At 37.4% G+C, this 23,516-nt stretch overlaps 1 protein-coding gene across 1 annotated transcript; it reads left to right on the top strand.

Annotated features, from left to right (window-relative positions):
• The first annotated feature begins 800 nt into the window (after positions 1 to 800).
• Positions 801 to 10,541, top strand: LOC144974792 (RNA-binding protein spenito-like). Its single transcript, XM_078918055.1, has 4 exons — positions 801 to 1,339; positions 4,047 to 7,429; positions 8,119 to 8,181; positions 9,750 to 10,541. Exons 1-2 carry the CDS (start codon positions 1,032 to 1,034, stop codon positions 5,947 to 5,949), a joined length of 2,211 nt encoding a protein of 736 aa, XP_078774181.1. The 5' UTR covers positions 801 to 1,031; the 3' UTR covers positions 5,950 to 7,429; positions 8,119 to 8,181; positions 9,750 to 10,541.
• Positions 10,542 to 23,516: the final 12,975 nt, after the last annotated feature.

The following is a 23,516-nucleotide window of genomic DNA, read 5'->3' as shown; positions in this document are numbered from 1 at the left end:
CTCTGTTGTCTTCTGGCACTTTTCTATTCACTTCATATCTTGTTGTTACCAACATAAGTGCCTGCTCCACTCGCTTTTCTGAATTAAAATTCACCCCATACACCGGAGCATACTCAATGTCTCAATCGTTTCTATGTTATATGTTGTGTTGAGAATATTGGCTATTAAGCTTAACTGCTGGTCAAAATTGTTCGCGATGGTGGTGTACGAACGAATCGGCGATCTCAAGAAGTGGGTGAGAGAGGGATCTAGTAATGACTTTGAGTTTGAAACGAATATTTTTTGTGTTCGTGGATAGCTCACACGGTAGAGCCACGCTCTCACCTGCCAGGCGGAGTTGTCGTACCAATAAGGTCGCAGGTTCAAACCCCACCACCGCCGCGAAAAATTTTTTATTCTCTGTTGTCTTCTGGCACTTTTCTATTCACTTCATATCTTGTTGTTACCAACATAAGTGCCTGCTCCACTCGCTTTTCTGAGGGTGGAAGGTGGAATCTGAAAAAAAACTCGACATCTGAGATCAATACCGGCGATTTCTTTATCAAGAGAGCTATCGCCACCCCTTCCAACCTCCCTTTTTTTCCAAAGTAAATGCCAAAATTTAAATTTTCTTTGGTGGAAACTACTCTGGGTGGAAATTTAGTTTTCTTTTTTAGGAATTTGGCAAAAAAATAATAAATTAGTTAAAGAACGCCAAACTGGTAATTCGAACTTTCCGGCTTCATATTCTTACCAACCACCCATTTGAAAAATGAGTCCGTGTTAAAAATTATTTTGGGAATCATTTTAAATATGTTTCAAACTTGAAATGTTATTCTCTGCAATTTCGAATATTTGAAAATCTTAACAGAATCAAGTTATTCGAAAATTCTTCCTCTCAATATTTGTCGATTTTCCCGACAGCGCATAAAACATCTATTGCGCATTAATTTCATGTCAGCCATTGTTTTTCGTCGTTCGACATATCATAAACGAGTCTTGATGGTGCAGATTTCTAAAGCTAAAATAATTTAGTTAACTTAATTTTTGTTATGTCTGGAGTTATTAAACGAGGAATGGAGCGAGATTCTTCACCCGTGAGTAAACGATCACGTTCGACATTTAGCCCCGGTCCACATCATGATGTTATGAGGGACCGGATGAGCCCTCCCGACTATGAAAGACGAGACAGGGAGAGAGTGAAAGTAAGAGATGGCCCTCCAGGACCCGGCCCAGGATATCACAGTAGCGAATTTCTTGTCCATGATGGTCCACCACCACCGAGAATGTATGAAAGTAGACCTGCAGCACCGTCTTATCCACCTGCTAATAGACCACCACCGAATGATAATGACTACAGGTGAGTGCCAAATAAAGAAAACAACGAAGTGTCTATTTCTCCACTCCGAATGCTCGGGAAAATTAACTTGATCTTTATAATATTATAATCTCCGAACGGTTTCCGTTCTCAAGATCTTTTGGGTTACTTGCGAGAGTGTCTTTGTGAATTATGAATGTGTATGCATTTTTGGGGCGAAGTGACTATTCTCACCCCCGGGATGAGAATAAAAAATCGATCGAGCTCTCACCCTCGGGATGAGAATAGAGGTCCTCGCCACTTCTCGCTATTCTCACCCCTGTTAACCAACAGGTAGGGAGGGTAGGTAGCCTAGCCGCCACCCCTTCTCGCTATTCTCATCCCTTATTACCTAACCAACAGCACTAAACAGTAAAAGTAGTAACGAGAGAGATGATGATGATCAGATGAGAGTAGTGAGGAAGGGGGGGGGGGGTGCTAAGCTGACCCTACACAGGGATGAGAATTGCGAAAGGGATGGCGGCTAGGCTAGGCTACCCTCCCTACCTGTTGGTTAACAGGGATGAGAATAGCGAGAGGATGGGGGGGGGGGGGGGGGGGGTGCTAAGCTGACCCTACACAGGGGTGAGAAGTGGCGGGGCTGCATGTTCACCCTCCTTACGTCCAGCACCACTAAAAGTAGTCACGAGAGAGATGATGATGATCAGGTGAGAGTAGTGAGGAAGGGGGGGGGGGAGGGTGGGGTTAAGCTGACCCTACACAGGGGTGAGAAAAGCGAGAAGGGACGGCGGCTAGGCTAGGCTACCCTCCTTACCTGTTGGATACAGGGGTGAGAATAGCGAGAAGGGGCAACTACCTCTATTCTCATCCCGGGGGTGAGAGCTCGGTCGCTTTTCTATTCTCATCCTGGGGGTGAGAATAGAGGCAGCCTTTTTGGGGGTTATCTTTTGCCAGTGCCTGGGCGCTCTGTCTTTTATTCCCAACTTTCTTTATTAGTATTAGACTTCTCTTCTATCCTGAGTTTGTGCATCCTGTCTTTCCACTTTCATCTTCTGTTCCCGTCTTGAGACTTTGTTGGCTTTATTATTTAGGTTTACTTCTGTTCTCACTTTGATAGTGCAGCATGAAGTGCAAAAGTGAACACATCTTGGAGTATTTGCGATAGACAGTACAACTTTTTGATAGAATCTGTCTTTGTCAACAATGTGCCTAAAAAACGCTAGCTTGATTATTTGTGAGAATTCCCTGTCCACTCTGTAGTTTGAGCATTTACTTTTGCATCGACATCCGTCCGTAACCCATCAGCTACTGGAGGATAGCTGACCATTCGGAGAAATAGAGTTCAAGTTTATTATCCTGAGCGTTCGGAGAAATAGAGCCAGCCAAAAAAAAAATTCAGCTTTCGCTGGAAAAGAAAAAAAAATCCAGTTGGTCGCAATTGGCATTTGAGTCATTGAGACAGGGAAGGGAGCGAAAATTTCCAGATTACTAGGGAGTTCTAACAAAAATTCTAAATGAAAATTTAACTCATGCATTTGAAACCAAATTCATACGAAAGAGCTAGCAACACAGATTACAAAACAGTTTGAATTCTGTTTCTGTCATGATTTGATTAGAAACGAGGTACGGCAGTTCAAAGTCTGAAAGCAATTGGTATTTTTAAGAATATCAATATTATTAATATCAGGTTTTACAAAGAAAGCAAATAAAATTCCCATTAAAAAAGTTGGAAAGTATGTATTAAGTTATTAGTGTCTTTGTACGGTAACTTGGCACCTAGCCTCAGGATCTACGTACATGGTAGCTCCAGTAACTGGTTTGCTGCTACAATACAAGCAATGGATAGACCTCGCTCTGTGTCTATGTGTGTGCGCGTGTTTCTGTGTTATTTTTTAGATTGTTTGATAACAATACAATTTAACCCATTAAAGGCGAGATTCAAGGTTACCGTGTATAAATGTTACCGTGTGCGTAGATCCTGAGGCTAGGTGCCCGGTTAGTAACAAAAATAATGATACCAAAATATCTGCGATATTCCTCTTTATAACGAAGTTATGCATCTTTAATTGAACCTCTCTAAAACTATTTGTAAAAGCGAACGGCAATTTCCAGTCATAAATTTCTTATGGGCGAGTTGGGTCACAATTTGACTCCCACTGCTGCTGCTCACTAAACTGCCTTAAAGTTAACGTGTTTATAGACAATCCGTAAAGATATAGTAAATGATAGTACTGAAAACATTGTGGACTAAATTTAAAATAGTACATAACTAAATCAAAGGATTTCGATATGAATATCAATATTGTCGGGCAGCCATGATGAGAAAATAATGAAATCATGGCATTTTGGCGCAGAGTTAAAAAGTGTCTGCACATAGATATAGAGCCCTGAAATTTGGCATGAATAAAGTTTAGATGTTATTCTAAAAACAAGCGCTGTAAATTTTAAAATATTTACGTTTGAAAATTGCCAAATTTTAGCTTCATTTAACTCCTGAAATTTTAGATGGATTTTTAGTTATTTGGCACCATTTAAAAGGAAATCGAAAAACTTTAAAAATGATACCAAAATATCTGCGATATTCCTCTTTATAACAGTGATGCATCTTTAACTGAACCCCCCCTAAATGCGAATGGCAATTTCAAGTCACAACTTTCTTATGGGCGAGCTGGGTCACAGTTTAGTGTTGTGTAATGGTGATTATTTTATTGTCTATAAACTGTTTAGATACTTTTATTTTTCCTTCCAGGTCCCTGTATATCAGTGGCATTCCAAGCAAAGTTCCAGATCAAGTGGTTCGGGAATGTTTGATTGATAATTACAACAGATTTGGTGAGATGAACGTAAAAATTACTATGTCCAATGATCAGAGGGTTGCCTATTTGAATTTCCGTTACCCAGAAGATGCCAAAGAAGCATTGCAAAAAGGAATTAGATACTTATTTGACAGAGAATTGAAAATAAATCCGGTCTTTAACAAGTTACGTCGTGCGCCAAGTCCTTCAAGAACTCCAGCTGTTAGAGGACCACCCTCAGAACCCTTTTATCAAAACAGACATTCTCCACCACCATATGAAAGAACACCTAGTGAGGGAAATCATTATGCTGGTCGAGATTATACCCCAGGGGGCATACCAGATGACAAAAAAGGAGAAAAGTTTCCATACCATCTACATCATGTCGATCCTGAATATGATGATAAAGCTACTCGAACACTTTTTGTTGGTAATTTAGATGTCGCCATCACTGACTATGATATGAGAAACATATTTGGAAAGTTTGGTGTTGTTGAAGATGTAGATATTAAGCGACCAATAAGAAACACTGGAAATGCTTATGCTTTTATCAAATACATTAATCTGGATTGTGCTCACAGAGCTAAGGTTGAAATGTCTGGAAAATATATAGGAAGATTTCAGTGTAAGATTGGATATGGCAAAGTGACCCCCACAACTGTTGTGTGGGTTGGTGGTTTAGGACCATGGGTCAGTGTGAACACATTAGAAAGTGAATTCGATCGTTTTGGTGCAATTCAGCACATAGAGTGGCCGAGGAATAAAAACTTTGCTTATGTAGTATATGACAGTATTGATGCTGCCCAAGCTGCTTGTCAACAAATGCGTGGATGTCCTCTTGGAGGCCCAGAAAGGAGACTAAGGCTTGATTTTGCAGAAAAGGAACACATTGCCAGGTGTCATTCTTGGCCAGACTTCTCAATGCCATGTCCCCCACCTAAAGATAGGGCATATAGTTCACAAGGAGATCATCCACCACCCTGGAGGGAGGAAAAGAGAAGTGGAGGCAGTGATCGTTCTCGATATGAAGACTGGAATAGGGCTCCTGTGAAAACCGAATATAGAAGTCCACCAAGTGATGGTTACAGAGATGATGGAAGAAGAAGGGAGGAATATTCTTATGATCGCAGACCAGACAATCACAGAGACAGATCACCTGATTTTGATAAAAGGTCACACCCACCACCAGGACAGAGATCACCAGAGCGAGGACGGGAATATCGTGATGAAAGGGGACCGCCACGTATGGAAGAAAGGAGAGTTTCTGAAAGAAGGGAATATAGAGGAAGTCCAAATGGTGATTTTATTGATGTTCCATGTCGCACATTAGCAGAATTGGCCAAAATGCTACCTGTTGCATGGAATGGTGCACTTATTTTAAAAAGTTCTGCATTTGCCACTCGAATGCATGTCGTCAGTGGTGATGTTACATTAGTGGATACACTGATGCGAGATCCAACCTCAACTGAAGCTCCTATATTAAAAATCACACAAAGACTTCGTCTTGATCAACCTAAACTGGAAGATGTTGGGCGTCGTATCCAAGCCGCTGGTCCTAGGGGACATTGTATTTTACTTGCAATGCCAAGTTCTTTACAGAACTACGAAGAAAATAACCCAAGTGTACAGCAACGTCCACTCAAAAATCTGGTCACTTATTTGAAGCAGAAAGAGGCTGCTGGTGTCATATCTTTACCACCTATACCCATATCTGGCAAGAAAGATATTGGTGTTCTCCATGCGTTCCCTCCCTGTGACTTTGGCTACAATTTTCTGAGAGGACGAGCCCCTAAATTGCCCTCCGAATGTACCAAAGAAGATCACCTAGTTGTAGTTGTCGTCAATGGAGCAGCTTGAATCCTTTTTTAAAAAAACAAACTATTGTTCTTTTTTTCTTTTTTTCTTTTCTTTTTTTTTTTCTTAAAAAAAAAATGATATTTAGATAATTTAGTTGGTGAGAGTAAGTCAATGTTTGAAATTCAGAGATTCTGATAGTAAGGACAGTTTAATTATCATTTCATCCTCTTTTGTTTTTTATTTTTTAAAATAGCAGTAGTAGTCAGGAAGAGAGGATTGATTAATTGAAAATGCACTCATTTTATTTATTTTTAAAAATATTCTTCATAATTGAACATTAGAGTTATTGCTATTGAGTGACCTTTGGGGACGGTGGTCTTGAATGTTTTAAAGCTTTTTTTTTTTTTTTTTTGGGGGGGGGGGGGGGGGGGGTTAGGTCTGTTTTGTTTCTACTATACTTTATTTAAAGTGAAAATGAATTGAACAATTTGGAATAATTCTTAAAGCTTAGTTTTACAGACCGTACTCAAGATACAGTGCTAGACAGTTGTAAAAAGATATGGATGTTTGATATGAACTATGACATTTATTTTTTGATTTTTTTGGGGGTTGTTTTATGTTGTTTTTTTTTTGAGAGTATAAAAAATGTAGGGTTAGGCAGAAAAAAATGTATTAAAAAGTGCCCCTCCCCCCTCCCAAATGGATAAAATAAAATAAAAAACCCATATATTAGTACATTAGTTTATTGATAATTTTGTTATAACTGTTATTAGAAAAAGGCATTGAAGCAAAACCTAGTCAGCATTTTCTAGATAAATAAGACATTTTGTATTTATTTAAAGAAAGAAAAAGAAAATTATGTTACAGGGGTGTCTGAAGGCCTAAGATTATCTCAGATTGTTCCATTTAGTTTTACTTTAAGCATTCAGTTTAAAGTTCCTTTTTAAAAAAAATATAATAAGTACCAATTCGAAAATTGGCTCAAAGTAAATGTATTTAAAAATTGTCATATAAAAAAAATGTTTTGAACACATATGTCTGACAAGTCCACTAAAATAACTTTGTCAGATATATTTGTCTAATGTGTCTTCAATGAGTTGATAGAGACACTTTGGAGGTTAAAACACTAGTAAAATACTGCATCTCCATCAATTTAATCCTTAAATTCTTATTTTTACTATGAGTTTGAGAGAGCTTTTATGGAAATGATCTTAGAAGACATATTTGTAAGAGGGGTGTCTTTTGCTTGTCATATTGTTAGGAATTTTAAATTTAACAAGTTTCAAATCCTTATCAAATACTACTGATTTCATTAGAACTTAATGATGACTTTCTATGCATTTTGTGTACAATGGATTTTATGTAAGCTGTTCTCACAGACACAGTGTTGGGGTTTTGACGTTTACTTGATCACAAGCCCATTGAGCCATTGATTACAGCAGCATCTCTCACACCATTGAATTATCGATAGCCAAGCTTGAATATTTCTTGAGCCTGTTGTTTCTGGTTGGCCATGTCATATGTCTTCTATGCTAGATCTGTAAGTGTGTTGACAAACCTTTTACTTCATTCAATTGGATTGTGATGAATGTATTTTTTCCTGTTTTTATTATTATTATAAATTCTTCTTTGTCTTCTTCTTCTCTTTATTATTATTATTATTACAGTCCACTCCAGATAATCGCAACATCTTGGTATTAGCGAAAATGTTGCGATTAAAATCGATGTAGATTTTCCTGTCCACTGTTGCAACATTTTACACGGGCTGTCATGATTTCACCCATGATGATATTTAATCATGAGATTTTGTTTGATTGATTTCTTGAATTTTCCACATTTTCAAGTCGAAAATTTGTTGCAATTAACCAGTGACTAGTATCAATATAGAATTAATTCCGGTTCTTGGGAAATGTTGCGATTATTTGAGTTATGATTATCCGGAGTGGACTGTGTTGTTATTATTATTATTATTATTATTATTATTATTATTATTATTATTATTATTATTATTATTATTATTATTATTATTATTATTATTATTATTATTGTTATTATTATTATTATTATGTCATTATCATTATTGAAATGGAATGTTCCAATTACACCTCTTGCATCAGCCTATAACTTTAAAGTTACTGCCATTGTTATACTTTTTTATTTTATCAAAAAATTTTACACGCCTTGTTTAATCATTAATATTTTTCTTTTTTTTCTTTTCTGTTCCTACAGGACAATGTAGCTGTTGCATATAACTGTTGTGAGAGATGTTGGCCATCAAATGGGCTTTGAGAGGCAAGTGTTATTTCAACATTTTGTTACAAATTAAATTTATAATGAATCTAATCAGATTCAACAAAGTTGGAATCAAATTCTCATTATATAGCTATCTTTGATCTTCTGAAATCCTGGGTTTCAATGGTTGAGGTCTCTCTACCTCCATGGTGGGCCAGAAGATGACTAGTATGTCGCCTCATATTTAAATCTACTGTTTAAATTTACTTTGTTTTGTCCTTGGCTGAGACTGAGAGAGAAATTATCCAAATATTAGTCGGTGTTAGTTTCGCAAGATGACATTTTTTTTCCCTTGTAAATTATAAATCACCACTCTACTATGAACTGTTTTAGTTTTATACATAATAAGATTTAAACTTTTGAGTGTATTCCTGCTCATTGTTTCTTGTGCTTGTGTCTGTCTTGAACTTTTAGGGTATCTTAAATCAATTTTGTTGATTAATTATTAATTACTCTTGGAATCTACCTTATTCACTATTTTATCCAATCGCCTTTATCTTATTTTTTATTTTGGGTGCCTTTGATCGTTAATCTAGGATTTTTATTTTACTTTCCCATTTTCTTCCTTTTGCTGGCATTGTATTGACCCTATAAGTGTCACATGCGGCCTACAACCCTTGAGCGATTACGTACAACATCTAAATGTGTTCAATGCGCTTTACAAACGGTCCTTAGCTATCAGCAACACTTAACATGGACTAGTCATGACAAAACTTGTCCAAGTAAATAAATTTTCAACCTAGATGAACTGAGTAGACGATGGGCACTTGAAAATCCTGGATCAGGGCATAGAACAAAGATGAGAGCAAAAGCAAATTACATTTAGGGGGAGAAAAGGCACAGCAATAGTAATCTCTCTGCCAACCACAAGAGGTCAAAACTTTTATTTAAATTCCAAGGCAACCTTTAGCAAATCATGTTGTGTGGCATTCAAATTGGAAGCAATGGCAAAATGATAAGAATAAAAGAGAGAGACGTCGGTTATGAAAAATGTCGATGATATGTGTGTCTGTATTTAGCATACTGTATACATACACTTACAATGTTCCATTTACTGTAGATACACACAATAACCACTCACTTAGTTGTCATTGTCACATTTGGCAGGATGAAATTAGTTGAAGGAAAACGTTATCGAAATTAGATTTAGCTTGAGGAAGTAATGAAAAGATAAAGAATAAAAAATAAGGAAAAAATTTGAAACGTACTCCTGTGAATACAAATATATGTGGTGCTCTATGGAAATGGTCCACATATAGCATTTTATGGAAATTTAGTAATAGTTATGGTGTGAAAAGGGAGACGATTCTCTACATTTTACCGTTTATTTCATGAAAATATGTTTGAAATTTACTGAGTTATGGTCATTTAAAGATAACGATCTGTAGAAATTTAAGAAAAAGTTTACCAAACTTTTCAGGGCACATTCTAAGGTGGGACCAAATTTTTATTTTTATTTTCTTTGTCAAAACAGTGATGGAAGATTTTATGTTTGTAGCCTAACTAAACCCTTAGTTGTAATTTCCAGCAAGTTATTATCTTTTATTTCTTTGTGTTTTTTTTTACAGCTTGAAGTGAATGGATTCTACCCCGATGCAGATGGGCTTTTTAAACATGCTATTTGCAAGATGTTGATGGGAATTATGTTGGAATTCTTGTCCTTAACGTGTCATTCTTTTGTGTGAAAATCTGGATTGTTAAAAAAGCTAATGGGCAAAATTCAGTGCTTTTGTTGGTTAATGTGAAAACAATATCAGTGCAGCTTTGCGAACTGCGTTTTTTATATGACAAACTGAGTTTTTATATGACACTTTACATGTGCTTTTTTTTCCCCCCATAATTTCTTGTTGGTATGTGATGGATAATTAATATGTAAATAAATTCAAATTATAATTTTCTTTATTGCTTTGGGGCAGACAGTATAACCATAAATTGTGCTTCAAGTATGTGTTTAATATTAATAGTGAAATGATAGAGTGGTTTTGAATAATAAGTTTAAAAGTGGTGGTCAATATTTTAGTGAAATTATAAATGGAGATCTTTTGAATTCTGTTTTAGTGTAATATATTTCAAATCGATTCGCAAATGATATATTTTAGTATATTAATGTGCAGTGTTTAAAGTATTTTTCTGTGCATTTAATTTGTGTATTTTCTGCATGTGTTTCTGTTTTAAGGCTTTGTTATTATTATTTTACTCCTATTTCTGGTACTTTTAAAAAACCATTTGGGTCATTGTTATTGTGTAAGGAATTGCTTTCATAATCTGTCCACTTGCATTTCAGAAGATAATATTATTCGCAGTGATGTTTGTAATCCCTTAAATAGTGTAGTGATGCAATAAACCCTTACAAATTATCACATTTGTATTTCTTATCTCTTCATAGCGTTTAAGTGGAATTTTTACCCCATTTCCCTTTTTTGTGCGTTTAGTCAAGAAGTTGGTGTTAACTGTGAAGTGGTATTATGTGATCAGATGCTCTTCTTTGATTCAATAACATGGTTCTAATGACTGTATGATGTTTTAATATCAACATTTTGTACCCCATAGAAAATGCACTTATTGTATAGTGGAAGCTCTGTGAATTTCACTCCGTCCATTTGAGGTCATGGTTGTTATAATTTATTATGATTATTAGGTTTTGAGTTTTTATTGTGGTATTGGTGTATAGTCGTGATATGAAATGGAATTTTCAATGTGAAGCCAATGGTTTGTGGTTTTTACAGATACCAATGTCAACTTAGAACTTGCATGTTGTAAATAAAGTGGTGCTTCATATTGAAGGGCATCAGGAATAACTAGAGCTCTGCAGTGATCCGGTTTTATAATTACAGTAAAATTACTTTAAACCGAAAGAAGCTAAACCGAAAAATACCTTAAACCGCAAAGAATTTAATAAATTGTACAAGTTTCTTCATTATCTTTGTACTAATTCTTACGATGAACCGAAATACTTCTAAGCAGGACTTTCTTTAAACCGAAACAACTTGAGAGCACCTTCCCTTTTTCTCTCTATATTTTTCTTCAAAAATTCGGGAAGGAGGCCACACGTAATAATGCCCGGCGATATTAAACAGAGCGTAAGTATAAGATGAGGGTGATGGGTGGGGTGGAGGCAAACACTTCAATCACTGCACTTGGGCTTGGCCAACACCACAATCGCACAGACTGGAAAAGGAAGACAGCGGGTGACTGACAGGCGAAAAATGAGGAAAGAGGGGGAGTTGGGGTGTAGAATAACGCAAGCGAGATGTTCTCGCTCGTGTGTTGATGCTTTGGAACTGACTGGATTTTCAACACGACGATAAGGATGGGGGTAGACAACTTACCATTGAAATGCCATTTCATTTCCACTTTGTATGTGTGTGAGGGGGGGGGGGGGGAGTTTCTATGTAATTAGGCCTTTGAACCTAATGGCTTTTCAACAAAAGAGGGATGTATAGTAGACAGCTTAGCATTGACACGCCTTTTCATTTCCATTTCACTTCACCTCTGAGTAGTTGCGCATCATTCATTATCAATTATCACACAAGAACTTTCGATCTTATTTTAGCTTTGCATTTTACTAAAAGTTGTCTAAAAGAAAGCACTGTGCTTACACATTTGAGTTTAAAATCAAAATACTATGTGAAGTCGATGAAAAAAAAGTTGATCAAGACGGAGATATGTAAATTACACGAACTCAACTCTTTCAACAATTTTGAATTGAAAACGAAAACCCCCGAAAATATTTTTAAAACACACAAAAATTTTCTTTTTAAAATTAATGGTTACGAAGACAGCATTTATTCAACAACTCCATTTAAGGGGAAACCCATGATACGATTAAATGAGCAAATTCCTTAAATAGTTACTACCCTTGAAAAACATTGCAACACGGGAACTTACTTTAAACCAAAATGTCTTTAAACCGAAATGGTTTAGAAGGTCCCCAAAATTTCGGTTTAAAGTAATTCTACTGTATTTTAATTTTAATTTTTGTATTTTAAAAAAAGATGTTATTGTTATTTTTATTATGTTGTTTTTTTTCTTAAGATTTCTTTATTGGAAGCATAACTGATATTATAATGATACCGAGCAATCAGGAAACCTGGAATGGCAAAAAGTCTATCTGAAGTAAGAAATTATTATTCCCAACAAAATCATATTCATTCATTCATCCACATACACCACAAGTTACAAACTTATGACAATTCTTAGGGATGATAGTCAAATAATTGGGAGACTGTAATCGAACTAAAGAACACAAATTGTATGCAACATATTGCCACGAATAAAACACTTATAAAAGATTATTTACAAAATTGAAACACGGACCAAAGGAAAACAAGAAACAATGCCTTTTGATTTGATTTAAATCTATATTTTGACACCCGAAAAATAATTTAGTATATCTCAAAGTAAGTCAATAGTATTATAATTTGATTATTTCTCTTTAAAATCAGAAGAACGAAAATGTATGCTTGGAATTTGAAAAGACTCTTAATATAACTGAATTGCATTGTAAGAACTGCTGAATGAGAATTTATTGATATATCAAACCAAAATATTTTCAGATAAGCCACGTGCTAATGGATGGAGTAACATTAATTCTATTCATTGATATTTTATTGATCTGCAAAATTAATTTAAGTTCTATATAAAAAGTAGTACTGCTTGCTGCTGTTTTAGAGATAGTTTTATGTTCCCGAGGAATGGCTTAGCTGGTTAGTACTTTTGAAGATCTGATCTACATTCTGATGTGAATTGTCTGGATTAATTTTAATAGACTCAAGAAGATCTAATAGTAGTAGAAAATGGAAATTTCAAGATTCCGTTGTTATGAGATAATTTTGTGGTGTGTTATTTATTCTATACTTTTCCAAAGATGTTTTCTTTCTAACGTTTTTATTTTATTTTCCAATTCAAAAAAAAATAATTTATACAGATCTTTTTATTTTTATTTTGACATTTTAATTTATTTTTTATACTTTTCTTTTTCCAATAGATTATCAACTTAGTGATATATATATGTCGAATAATAGGATAAGGCCAGTGCCATGTTACTGAAATTGAACTTGGATAAATAACTCATTCCAGTGGTTTTGTTCTGCTTTTCATTGCTTTCATTGTGTAGTGTGTGGAGTTTTTTAAAAAGTGCATTTTCTATGTGGGTTTTAGGCGTGAAATCAAGAACGGCAGAAAACTTTTAAAAGCAGTTTTACCTCAAATTCTTAGTTTACACATGCACAGCAGTATTGTTGAAATGTGCATACCCGAGTTTTCTGATCTCATTGATATCGTAATGTGGAACAGGTTCAAGTATAAAAATGGATTTTTTAAAATTCCATTTTTAACAACTTTGTGCTAAATGGAAAAGAAAGAAAAGAATTTGTTTTATATCCAAAGAAAAAGAAGTGTGCATAGTGGAAAGGCTCAATAACTACTGAGAATTTCACAAAAGAGTTATTTTCACACTCGGGAGTAAAGTTAAAAATGTATGTGATGCTGAGCACCTATTGATTTTTTTCCTGATGGGAAAGATACAAGTTTCATTGATCGAATGAAAAATAAATCATGGAATTGATTTGCTGACTGAAAGTAAAAAGTGAAATTTGAATCGTAAGTTTCTGACAAAGCCAGTAAATGACTTCGGAATGGGCCTTTTATCAAATATTTCTATTTTAAATATTAATCTAACCCTCTTAGTGGTGCCGAAAGTGGAATCAAATTTAAGGTTTCAGTGAACCTTGAATGTTGGTTGACATAGTTAGTGAGAAGAGTGGGATATATCCTTTGGGAAATTCAAGTGTGATGATCAATGGTATCGTATTGATGTGATTCTTGTTATTTGGAAGCTTGAAATGTTGAGATGTGAAAATTAAGGTAAAGTCAAAAATGATCAAATCATAACATTCCATGTTTTCAAGAAAAAGAGGAACCATGCACTATGTTGGCACATCATTGGTGAAATTGCAGTGGATTCAGTTTAATTGTGAAATTTGTCATTGGTTTCATTGAAATTGATTATCTGCCATGCAATGAAAAAAAAAAAAAAAAAAGTCCCGTGTAATGGAAAATCAAATATTAGAAAATAGCTGAGAAATATAGATCTATATCTAAGCACAAAAATAGTCAAAATCAATTGGGTATTTCCCAGGAACCAACTTGTGTTTTCTTAGATGCAACTGATGATTCGGATGATGAAGATGTAATGGTTTTGTCATTTCATTATAGAAATTTCTTGCCGTTTTAATGCAGAGGTCCTTGAATGTGGTAATTTCAATGCTATTCAATTTTCTATATTAACAAGGTAGTGCTTATTCTATTTCATCAAATAAGTTGAAAAGTGAAATAACATTTTTAACGAAAACAAAACAAGTTTCTAATTGACTGGACTCAACTGCATACCAAACATGGAAATCAAATAAAGTTTTCATGCTGTAATTTGTCAAGGTTTGCAAGCCAGATAAGGGGTTTAGTTAAAGCTTGCTGTTGGTTTATTAGGGTATATTTCGCTGTGGTGTGGGGTTCGTCTCCATGACTAGGACACATTTGAAAATGGGTGAGTAATTTTGTCTAAAGGGGAAACTTTACTTCCATAGACATGGATCATTTTGAGAAATCAGAGCCTTGTTGCAGTTATTTCCTGTTAAAGGACTTAATTTCATATCAAACGAAATGACTGCCGCTCTAATTGAGCTTAACCTTTTTGTACTTTTTTGAAGTTCTGATAACAATCTTCTTTCATTGAGAGTTTATATATTGCAATATCCACTAAACGTGCTCAAAACGATTTACAGGGGTCCCTGGTCAACAGCAACACTTAACATGTAGGATGGGACATATCGCCTGCTAGGCATTATTACAATTTTTTCAGACAGACAACGCTGCTAGCGGCCAGGTACTCACTTACACTTAAATACAGTTCAGTGGGAGAATGTGAGTCAAGAGCCTTTTCCAAGGACTCAACTATGCGCTGAGCAAGGCTCGAACCCAGGACCTTCCGATCCGAAAGCGAGTATCATACCACTAGACCACATAGCCGCACACACATGCACAAAAGATTTCACTCTTCTCCAACCCTGTTGCTGAATGAGAGTATATTCCCTATTTATTTCTGGTAAACTAAAATTATTGTGACAAGTTATATGGATCAAACACAATTTTTAATTAATTGTAAATGTATGGAAAACAAAGTGGGGGCTTAACACACAGCATACTACTGGTCATAGTTGGAATGTTGATGTCAAACGTGCGGCCAAACACAACTGCTCACAGTCTTGCACCATACTTATACAGCACAAAGTGATAAAGCGACAAGTAATAGTAGTAATAGAGAACAAAATTAAATACAATGGAAAGAGAACGGCCAATCTATTTCAAATTACAAGAAGGCTTATAATAAGAAAATGTGTAACTAAATGGATGATCTTTAGTTTTGCCAGCAAAGGACCTGCCATACATCCCGGATTTTCCGGGATTATCCCGGATCTAAGCCAACATCCCGGAATTGAGCTGATAATCCCGGATTGTCTATGCCGATGTTTAAAAAAAATAAAATAAAAAATTTTAATTTTTTTTTTGCGAATTTTTAAATTTACGAATATACGTGCGATTAATCGATTACAGAAAGACTGTAAGGTATCGGGATCGACTTTTTACTCTTAACTGTCCTCTTTGGGTACTAACCGGCAATACTATTTATCGATTACTTTCTTAAAATTTTGGATCCACTGCTCAGACTGCATCAATTCAACTTCAACCCATAGATTTATAAAGTGACAGATAGGCTGAGCAGCGGGGCGATAATATAACACACACTGGGGATGCACACCATTATACATGTAGTTATCCCTCTAGAGCCCAAGATTAGATCCCATGGATAAAAAAATTATTTTTTTCCACAAAATAAGTCAGAAATGATGTATAAAACATTAATCAACTTTTAATTTTTGAAAAAAAAATTTACAAAAAAGTTACAGTTACAGACTATGACAAAAATGTCATATTGGGCATTAATGGAACAAATAAGGATATGACAAAAACGTCATACTGGGCACAAAAGATTTTAGATCTGTCTCTGTGTGTGAAACTTGTAAAAACAGTTTCTTTGCTTATTGCAGCACAAATTTAAATTGCATTTGCAGCAAAACATCACTGCTTTCTGGTGACATCCAGGGAATTTACAAAATTGTCTCTTTGCACTACGTGGAAGGTGGTTGGTACCATCAAGTCGCACATCATCTGTTGGACGAACAGATGGCAGTGTCTTATTTGTTTTGTCGGCGCCACTGTCTAATGATGGTCGACCTGGTTTTGTGGCAACGTGTATTAGACTAGTAGCAATTTCTGACTGGAAGTCACTCAGTTTCTTTGGTTTTACGCCAAGGAGAGCACAATGGCGCCTATACAAAATCCAACTTGTTACAACAGTCATGTTGATGGTATGATAGAAAATGTACAAATACCAGCGGCGAGTTTTGATTTTTGCTTTGTACAAAGCCGTCAAAGAGTCCAAGGGATCGACGCCACCCATATATTTATTGTAGGATTTAATAACTTCAGGGCATGGCACTTCTATTCTTTCCTTCTTCTTTCTGTCATAACGGTGTACTTTTGTGATAGGATCAACCCCCTTGAACGATGAAATGACATCCACTTTTTTATTGTCATACCATCTCACTGCCACAATATTGCTATCAACTTCAATCAAACTGTCGTGCACTCCTCTTCGATCCTTCTTCATGTCTTTTTCTGATCTGAACTCACAGCCTTTGAGACGGTTTTCTCGTACTGTTCCAGAATAGAATATTCCGCGTTCTTTCAGGCATTTCACCAATTCCAAACTAGAAAAAAGATTGTCAGCAAAGACTTTGTAATTTTTGTTTGACTCCAAATGTTTTACCATGTCCATCACCACCTCTCCTGTCATGCCTAATTTTGATTTTGTTGAGGACTTTATAGATTGGTAAACAGTGAAGTCATGTAGCAACCCATCACTACCGGTCCGCGCCCAGAGTTTTATGCCCCACTTGTGTGGTTTGTTTTTCATATATTGTTTGACCACACTGTGCCCTTTAAAAGCTACCATGACTTCATCAACACTTTGTTTTTCAAGGGGAATGAGATGTTTTAGATTTTCTTTTAGGCTGTTCAGCCAGGGACGAAGTTTCCAAATACGATCACTATCATTGGGTGTGGTATTGTCTGTGAAGTGAATGTAACGACAAAGCTGCAGAAAGCGATTTCTCACAAACACGTCAGCAATTGGAGGATACCTTGTTGCAAATGCCCAATATGCTCTCACACAATGGGCTTTCATTTGTCCCATTCGAAGATAAATACCTATAAACTTTTCTATTTCTTTCTTTGTGCATTTGAACTGAATTCCCTTCTCAGCCATTGCATAAATGTTTGTCTGCTGTTCAACATTTTCCAACATTTCATCAGAGATAATCTCCCTAAAAAATTCATAAGGAGTTTTCAAATCATCAGGCATTGGCTCAACATCACCAGTGAATGTTGTGTCTGGTGGTGTGAAAGGCATACGTATCCACATTCCCTGATTCATCATTTGTGTCAGAATATCTTCGTCGATTTCTGCGGCCAATGCATCCTGTTGTTGCAGTAGTTCAGCTCTAACGACAGCCAGGGGTATGTCATCCTCTTCGTCAAAACCATTGTCAGATACTGTTAATCTTCTCTTTTTGCGTTTTGGTCGTTGTATTTCTTCATCATCGGACTCGAAATCATCATCACTTGGCACATATTCATCTTCAGAATCAAAAAAATCGCTCTCATTTGGGTCGATACAGGCTACCAAATCGTCAATTTCAGAGTCACTATCCATTCTAAAAGAAAAGAGGAGAAAGAAAAAAAAAATATAAATAAAGCATGGCAAGAAAAAAAAACAGAATAATAATACCTTAAATATGATAAACATTTACCTCCCATGGGGATACTTATCCCTGTAAGACCCACTATGACATTTATGTCATATAGGAAATTGGCCTTGTGCCCGGTATGACGTTTTTGTCATACTACTATTTCAACTTCATTTTCATCAAAAGTAAATACAATCTAAATTTTAAAACTGAATTAGAATATAAATACAGACATTAGAGAATGATAAGATCAAAAAAATAATACTGATGCTACTCACCTTAGATCTGATTGGCGCGGATGAAAATAATGTAGTAATGTAGTGCTTCCAAACCTTGTGGGCAAAAATGTAAACAGGAAAAGGAAACTAATAAAAAATCTTCCAAAAACCAATCTCCTTCTTCGGGGAGCTAGAAAGGGTAAAGGGGAATAACTGCCAATAATAAAAAAAATATAATAGTTTAATTGTCACCAAGGGCAGCCTCCCTTTAATACGTATGACGTTTATGTCATACTGGGTTCTAGAGGGTTATATTAGCTACAAGACCCTCACTCGCTTAGTTCAGGTGCGCTGGTTAATAGACTTCTCGTGTCAATATTATCTCTCTCATTTTTTCTCTATCTATGCCTTTCTTTCTCTATCCCTTTCTTTCTTTCATTCTCTATCTCTTTCATTCATTCTCTATCTCTCTCTCTCTAGTTTTTTTCCTTTCTCTTTTTCTCTATCTCTTTCTTTCTTTTCTCTCTATCTCCCTCTTTCTTTCTTTCTTTCTTTTCTCTCTCCCCCCTCTCTCTTTTTCTACATTCTTTCTTTGTTTCTCTCTCTCACTCTCTTTCAATCTTTCTCTATCCCTTTTTTCTTTATCTTTGTTTTTTTCTCTCTCTCTCTCCCCCTCTCTTTCTTTCATTCTCTCTCTCTCTCTCTCTCTCTCTCTCTCTCTCTCTCTCTCTCTCTCTCTCTCTCTCTCTCTCTCCTCTCTCTCTCTCTCTCTCTCTCTCTCTCTCTCTTTCTTTCTTTTTCCTTTCTCTTTCCCTCTTTATTTCTTTCACTTTCTTTATCTCCCCCTCTCTTTCTGTCTTTCTCTCCCCCCCCCCCTTCTCTCTCTCTCTCCATACTTCCTTTGTTTCTCTCCTCTCTCTCTCTCTCCTCTCTCTTCTCTCTCTCTCTCTCCCTCTCTCTCTCTCTCTCTCTCTTCTATTTCTATTTCTATTCTGTTTCTTTCTTTCTTTTCCCTCTCTCTTCTTTCTCTCTCTCTCTCTTTTTCATTTCTTCTCTCTCTTCTCCTTCTATTCTCTCTCTCTTCTTCCCCTCTCCTCTCTCTTCTCCTCTCTCTCTCTCTCTCTCTCTCTCTCTCTCTCTCTCTCTCTCTCTCTCTCTCTCTCTCTCTCTCTCTCTCTCTCTCTCTCTCTCTCTTTTTCCTTTTTTTTTTGCGTTGGCCTCCTAGTCAAGTCAACAATTATAGCTAAAGTAAACAAATACACTGGGAAACAAAAAATATTATTCCAGAAAACGATTACAACTATATGTATAATGTTCAATACAAATAAAACGCACACTTATCAATGATCAGCATTTATGATTATGGTTGCTGTTCATTGGTTTTGTTGTGAAGAGAATGATCTTATTTAATTTCATCCTCTTTGATGTCTGGCCCAACAATAAATATTTTCCTTTGATGGAACAGTTTGGCGGTCGTCAGTCTTCAGCATTCGCATCTTAATAATATAGACAGTGGCGATCATTGTTGTTGTTATTGTTATGTGATCAGCCTCATTGCCCATTTCATTGTCAAAGAAGGGGTATTTCAGTGATGGGAAAAGGCGTGTGTACCTTGACTGGTGCCATCGTTTGCATGTGCAGCAAGTCCACGAAGTGGTTTGACGGCAGACCGTCCACTGCTGTTGAACTGGGCACGATTGTCCGGAATATCTTTTCACCTGTCTGTATGATTTCTTGGACACATGTCTTGGTATTTTGAGGCCGCCGCTATTTTTTTGCTGCAAAAATTTCCTTTGTGGCGATGCACAGCAACTACCAAAGAGGGCACTGGAACATTGACAATTTAAAAAAAAAATCTTAACATTAATTATGTTATTGGATTGCACGAAGCAGATAAATAAACCATGGGATAAACGAACGTAAAAAATAAAGAAGTACAGTAAGCGGCAGTGACGAACAAGGGGACATTTTTCCTTATCCCTGATATGGTTGAAAAATCCCTGGTTTTGCTCCTCAAAATCCCTGATTGGCATAATCCCATGTTGGCAGGTCTGCCTCTAAATCAAAGTAGTAGCTTCGTGTGCTGGAGCCATTTCCTCCAGTTTTCTACTATCTATAAATATATCTCCTTACTCAATATTATTTGCCATTAATTTAATGCATTATTGCTGTTCAGAAGTTTCTGGACAAATTTATAATTTATAGTTACATTAAAGAGATGGGTAGGGTGAACTGGGGCAATTCCACCCACTACTCCTAAATCACTCCCACGCCCTTCCTAATTAAGACTTTTGTCTGAATGTTGCAACACTTAATCCTCTAAACACAACACCAATTATGAACAAACAATTTTCACTCATACCAATCACAAAACAGCAAAATTTCACTTTTTACAAAAAAATAATGAACTGTTTATTTGGGGCAATTCCACCCACCGTCAACATCTGACTTTCAATTTCCACTGACTGAACGAAATGTTTACTGGAAACTTTCAAATACGTTCCTATGACTAAGAGGTAGTGGGGGGACAATCATTGCTGCCACCACTCTCATCATCACTGTCTCTTCTACTAAATCTTTGCAGAACCCAGTCTTCATCATTATCATCATCCATTTCTAGATCAGAGTCTGTCACTACCGGTACTGGCTTCTTCTTCTCTCTGACCGCCCTTTTCCCTTTCCCCTTTCCTTTTGATGTCTTCTTCATCTTCTCCTCCTCCATTGTCATTCTCTCAATACACTCTGCACTGGTTAAGCTTTCGCCATACTGACGTTTCACACCTCTCCTGTTTGGTTGGTTTTTCTCCCTCTTTGCTTGCAGAATAGGAGAGATTTTCTTCATGAAGAAGTCCTTAATAGTCAGTTTGGGAGAAGTTTCGGCCGATCGTGTGGCCGGACGTGAGGTTGATGGCGTGGCCGGGCGCGAGGTTGATGGCTCAGTTGATGGTGTGGCCGGGTGCGAAGTTGGGAGTGGCCGGGCGGGAGTTTGATGGCTCGGTTGCGGTTGATGGTGGTGACATGTCAGCTGTGCAAGTGGGCGTGGCATCAGGTGCCACCTTGTCGAAGATCTCAGCTGATTCGCACAAGGAACGAGGCACAGCGTCAGGGTTGAAAGGGAAGATCCCAGTTCTCGCAAACCCTGCTTTTATGTTGTCCCCTGACAGGCATCCGGACGACCACAGCTTGTTGAGCAGAGATGGAAAGAGCTCTTTGGTGAGAGCTGAGCCGAGGTTCTGTCTGGCGAAGGAGATCAGGATTTTCTCCCATGCAGTCTTGAGCGGGCCATAGACACCAACATCAAGAGGCTGGAGCACATGGGTGCTATTGGGTGGCAGCTTCAACAGAATAACCTGGTTCTCAACAGCCGATTGGATAAGCGGCACACTGATGTGGGACTTGTGTCCATCGAAGATGAGCACCACCGGTCTCTCCTTCGGCAAAGAGGGGACGAACAGCTTCTCGAACCAGTCGAGGAAGCAGACACTATCCATTACCCCTTGTCACTTGAAGTATAGCAACAGTCCTGGGGTCCATCAGCCATCCATGCTGACCGCAAGTTCTTCGCAGCATACACCACGTAGGGTGGCAACATTCTCCCATCAGGGGAAGCGCAGCCATTGACAGTAATGGAGTCTCTTCCAGACCCACCTATTACTCTGAATAAATGAGAAATGTTCTTCTCACAGATGACACGAATCCCTTTTGGGTCGAGTGGCATCCCTGTCTCGTCGACATTGAAAATCCGGTGGGGACTGTTCTCAAGATTGTTGTCCACCAGTGTCTGCTGAACCAGCTCGAACCACTCTTTTACAATGGTCTTGTTCGCTGATGATTTTGCTCTAGCAGATTTCAGCTGTTCTGGGAGTCGATGCGTAAGGGTTGGGTGGCGCTGAAAGAATCCATAAAGCCAGTCATATGTTGGAAGAGAGGCTTTGAACGGGTTGTTGGGCTTTCTTGACTGTGCATATTCGCCAACAAGATGTAACACCTCACTTTGGGAGAAGCCAAGCCCCACTTTGCCATGATCTTTAGGCACTCCTCAATCTCATCCTCCTCTTCAGCAGTGAGGCAGGTATCACGGCCAGGGCCCATCTTTTGGGACCTGGAGGGAAAGAAAAAAAACACACAAAAATATGAATAGAATGCAATGATATGGTTGTCTGTAGTGGTGAGTTGGGGGGGGGGGGGGGGGGGGGGGGTGAGGTAAGGATGAAGGGTAGGCCTACAGCCCACTTCTACAAAATATAAAAAAAACCGAACCAAAAGGCTGACCACTAATGTTTGGTAATCCAGTTCTAGCTCTTCACAGAGACCCTACTAAAAATGAAGGCCCAAACATTTATGACAAAAGTAAGTCCTTCGAGCCATGAGGCCGGTTTCTGTAGTGCGAAACGGACTGATAACAATTTCTTGTTACCTCTTGGATAGGACACTGGTCTATCTCAAGACACTTCCGCCAGTCCATAAGGACCAGCTACCCATTTTCTGCTGGGTGAACAGGTCGGCTCTGAAAAAAATCCCACTTGCACCGGGGATCGAACCCGGGCCTTTTTCCATAGGAAGCGAGTGTGGTACCCACTACACCACGGAGCCGACTAAACATTTATGACAGGCACAAGATTAAGTTCTCCTTTGTTTAGTTAACTTAGAAATGTGCTTAAATTTTCAGGCACTTCTCTTACCTCTTTCGGACCTGATCTCTCAGGGTCTCTCTTTTGACTCCAAAGACGTTTGAGGCTTTCAAGTACCCCATTTCACCAGACTGTACTGCTGCAATTGCATTTTTCATGGCCTCTTGTTGTATGACTCTCTCACGTAGTTCCAAATTAGGTGGGGCAAATCCACCTACCAAGTGGGTGGAATTGCCCCAAGGTAAAAATGTGGCTCTACAGGGCAGATATGGCGTATATTCAGCTATAAAGATTTTAATAAAGGCAAACAGACAGTAGATAAAGCCATATCAGACAATCAGGTCAGAGCAAGAAAAGAGGGGTTGTGAAAATCCACCCACCAGGTGGGTGGATTTGCCCCAATACCACCATTACTAGTGAGGGCCTTGAAAGCAGCAACTGGCCTCTTAGTCAACTAAATTGGTAATGAAAGTGAAGAAAAGTAACCATTTTATCATTTCCAAATGATTCCCTGACTTTCATCCATCCTAAATATGGAAAACACACCCTAAATTAGTACCGTAGACCGGGGTGACTTTGCATACAAAAGCGGATTCACACAAAAATTTCAACCTTTTACA

The sequence above is a fragment of the Berghia stephanieae genome, chromosome 6 (genome assembly GCF_034508935.2).
Source record: "Berghia stephanieae isolate SIO BIC M18660-M18661 chromosome 6, UCSD_Bste_1.3, whole genome shotgun sequence".
NCBI classification, from domain to species: domain Eukaryota; kingdom Metazoa; phylum Mollusca; class Gastropoda; order Nudibranchia; family Aeolidiidae; genus Berghia; species Berghia stephanieae.
Note: the sequence above shows the minus strand (reverse complement) of the source record. Positions and strands in the feature narration are given on the sequence as shown.

What these genes read in the sequence shown, in the direction of transcription:
- LOC144974792 (XM_078918055.1), top strand. Translation starts at nt 1,032, where the DNA reads ATGTCTGGAGTTATTAAACGAGGAATGGAGCGAGATTCTTCACCCGTG. An exon ending in CCGAATGATAATGACTACAG is followed by an intron (nt 1,340 to 4,046) that starts GTGAGTGCCAAA and finishes TTTTCCTTCCAG; the next exon opens with GTCCCTGTATATCAGTGGCA.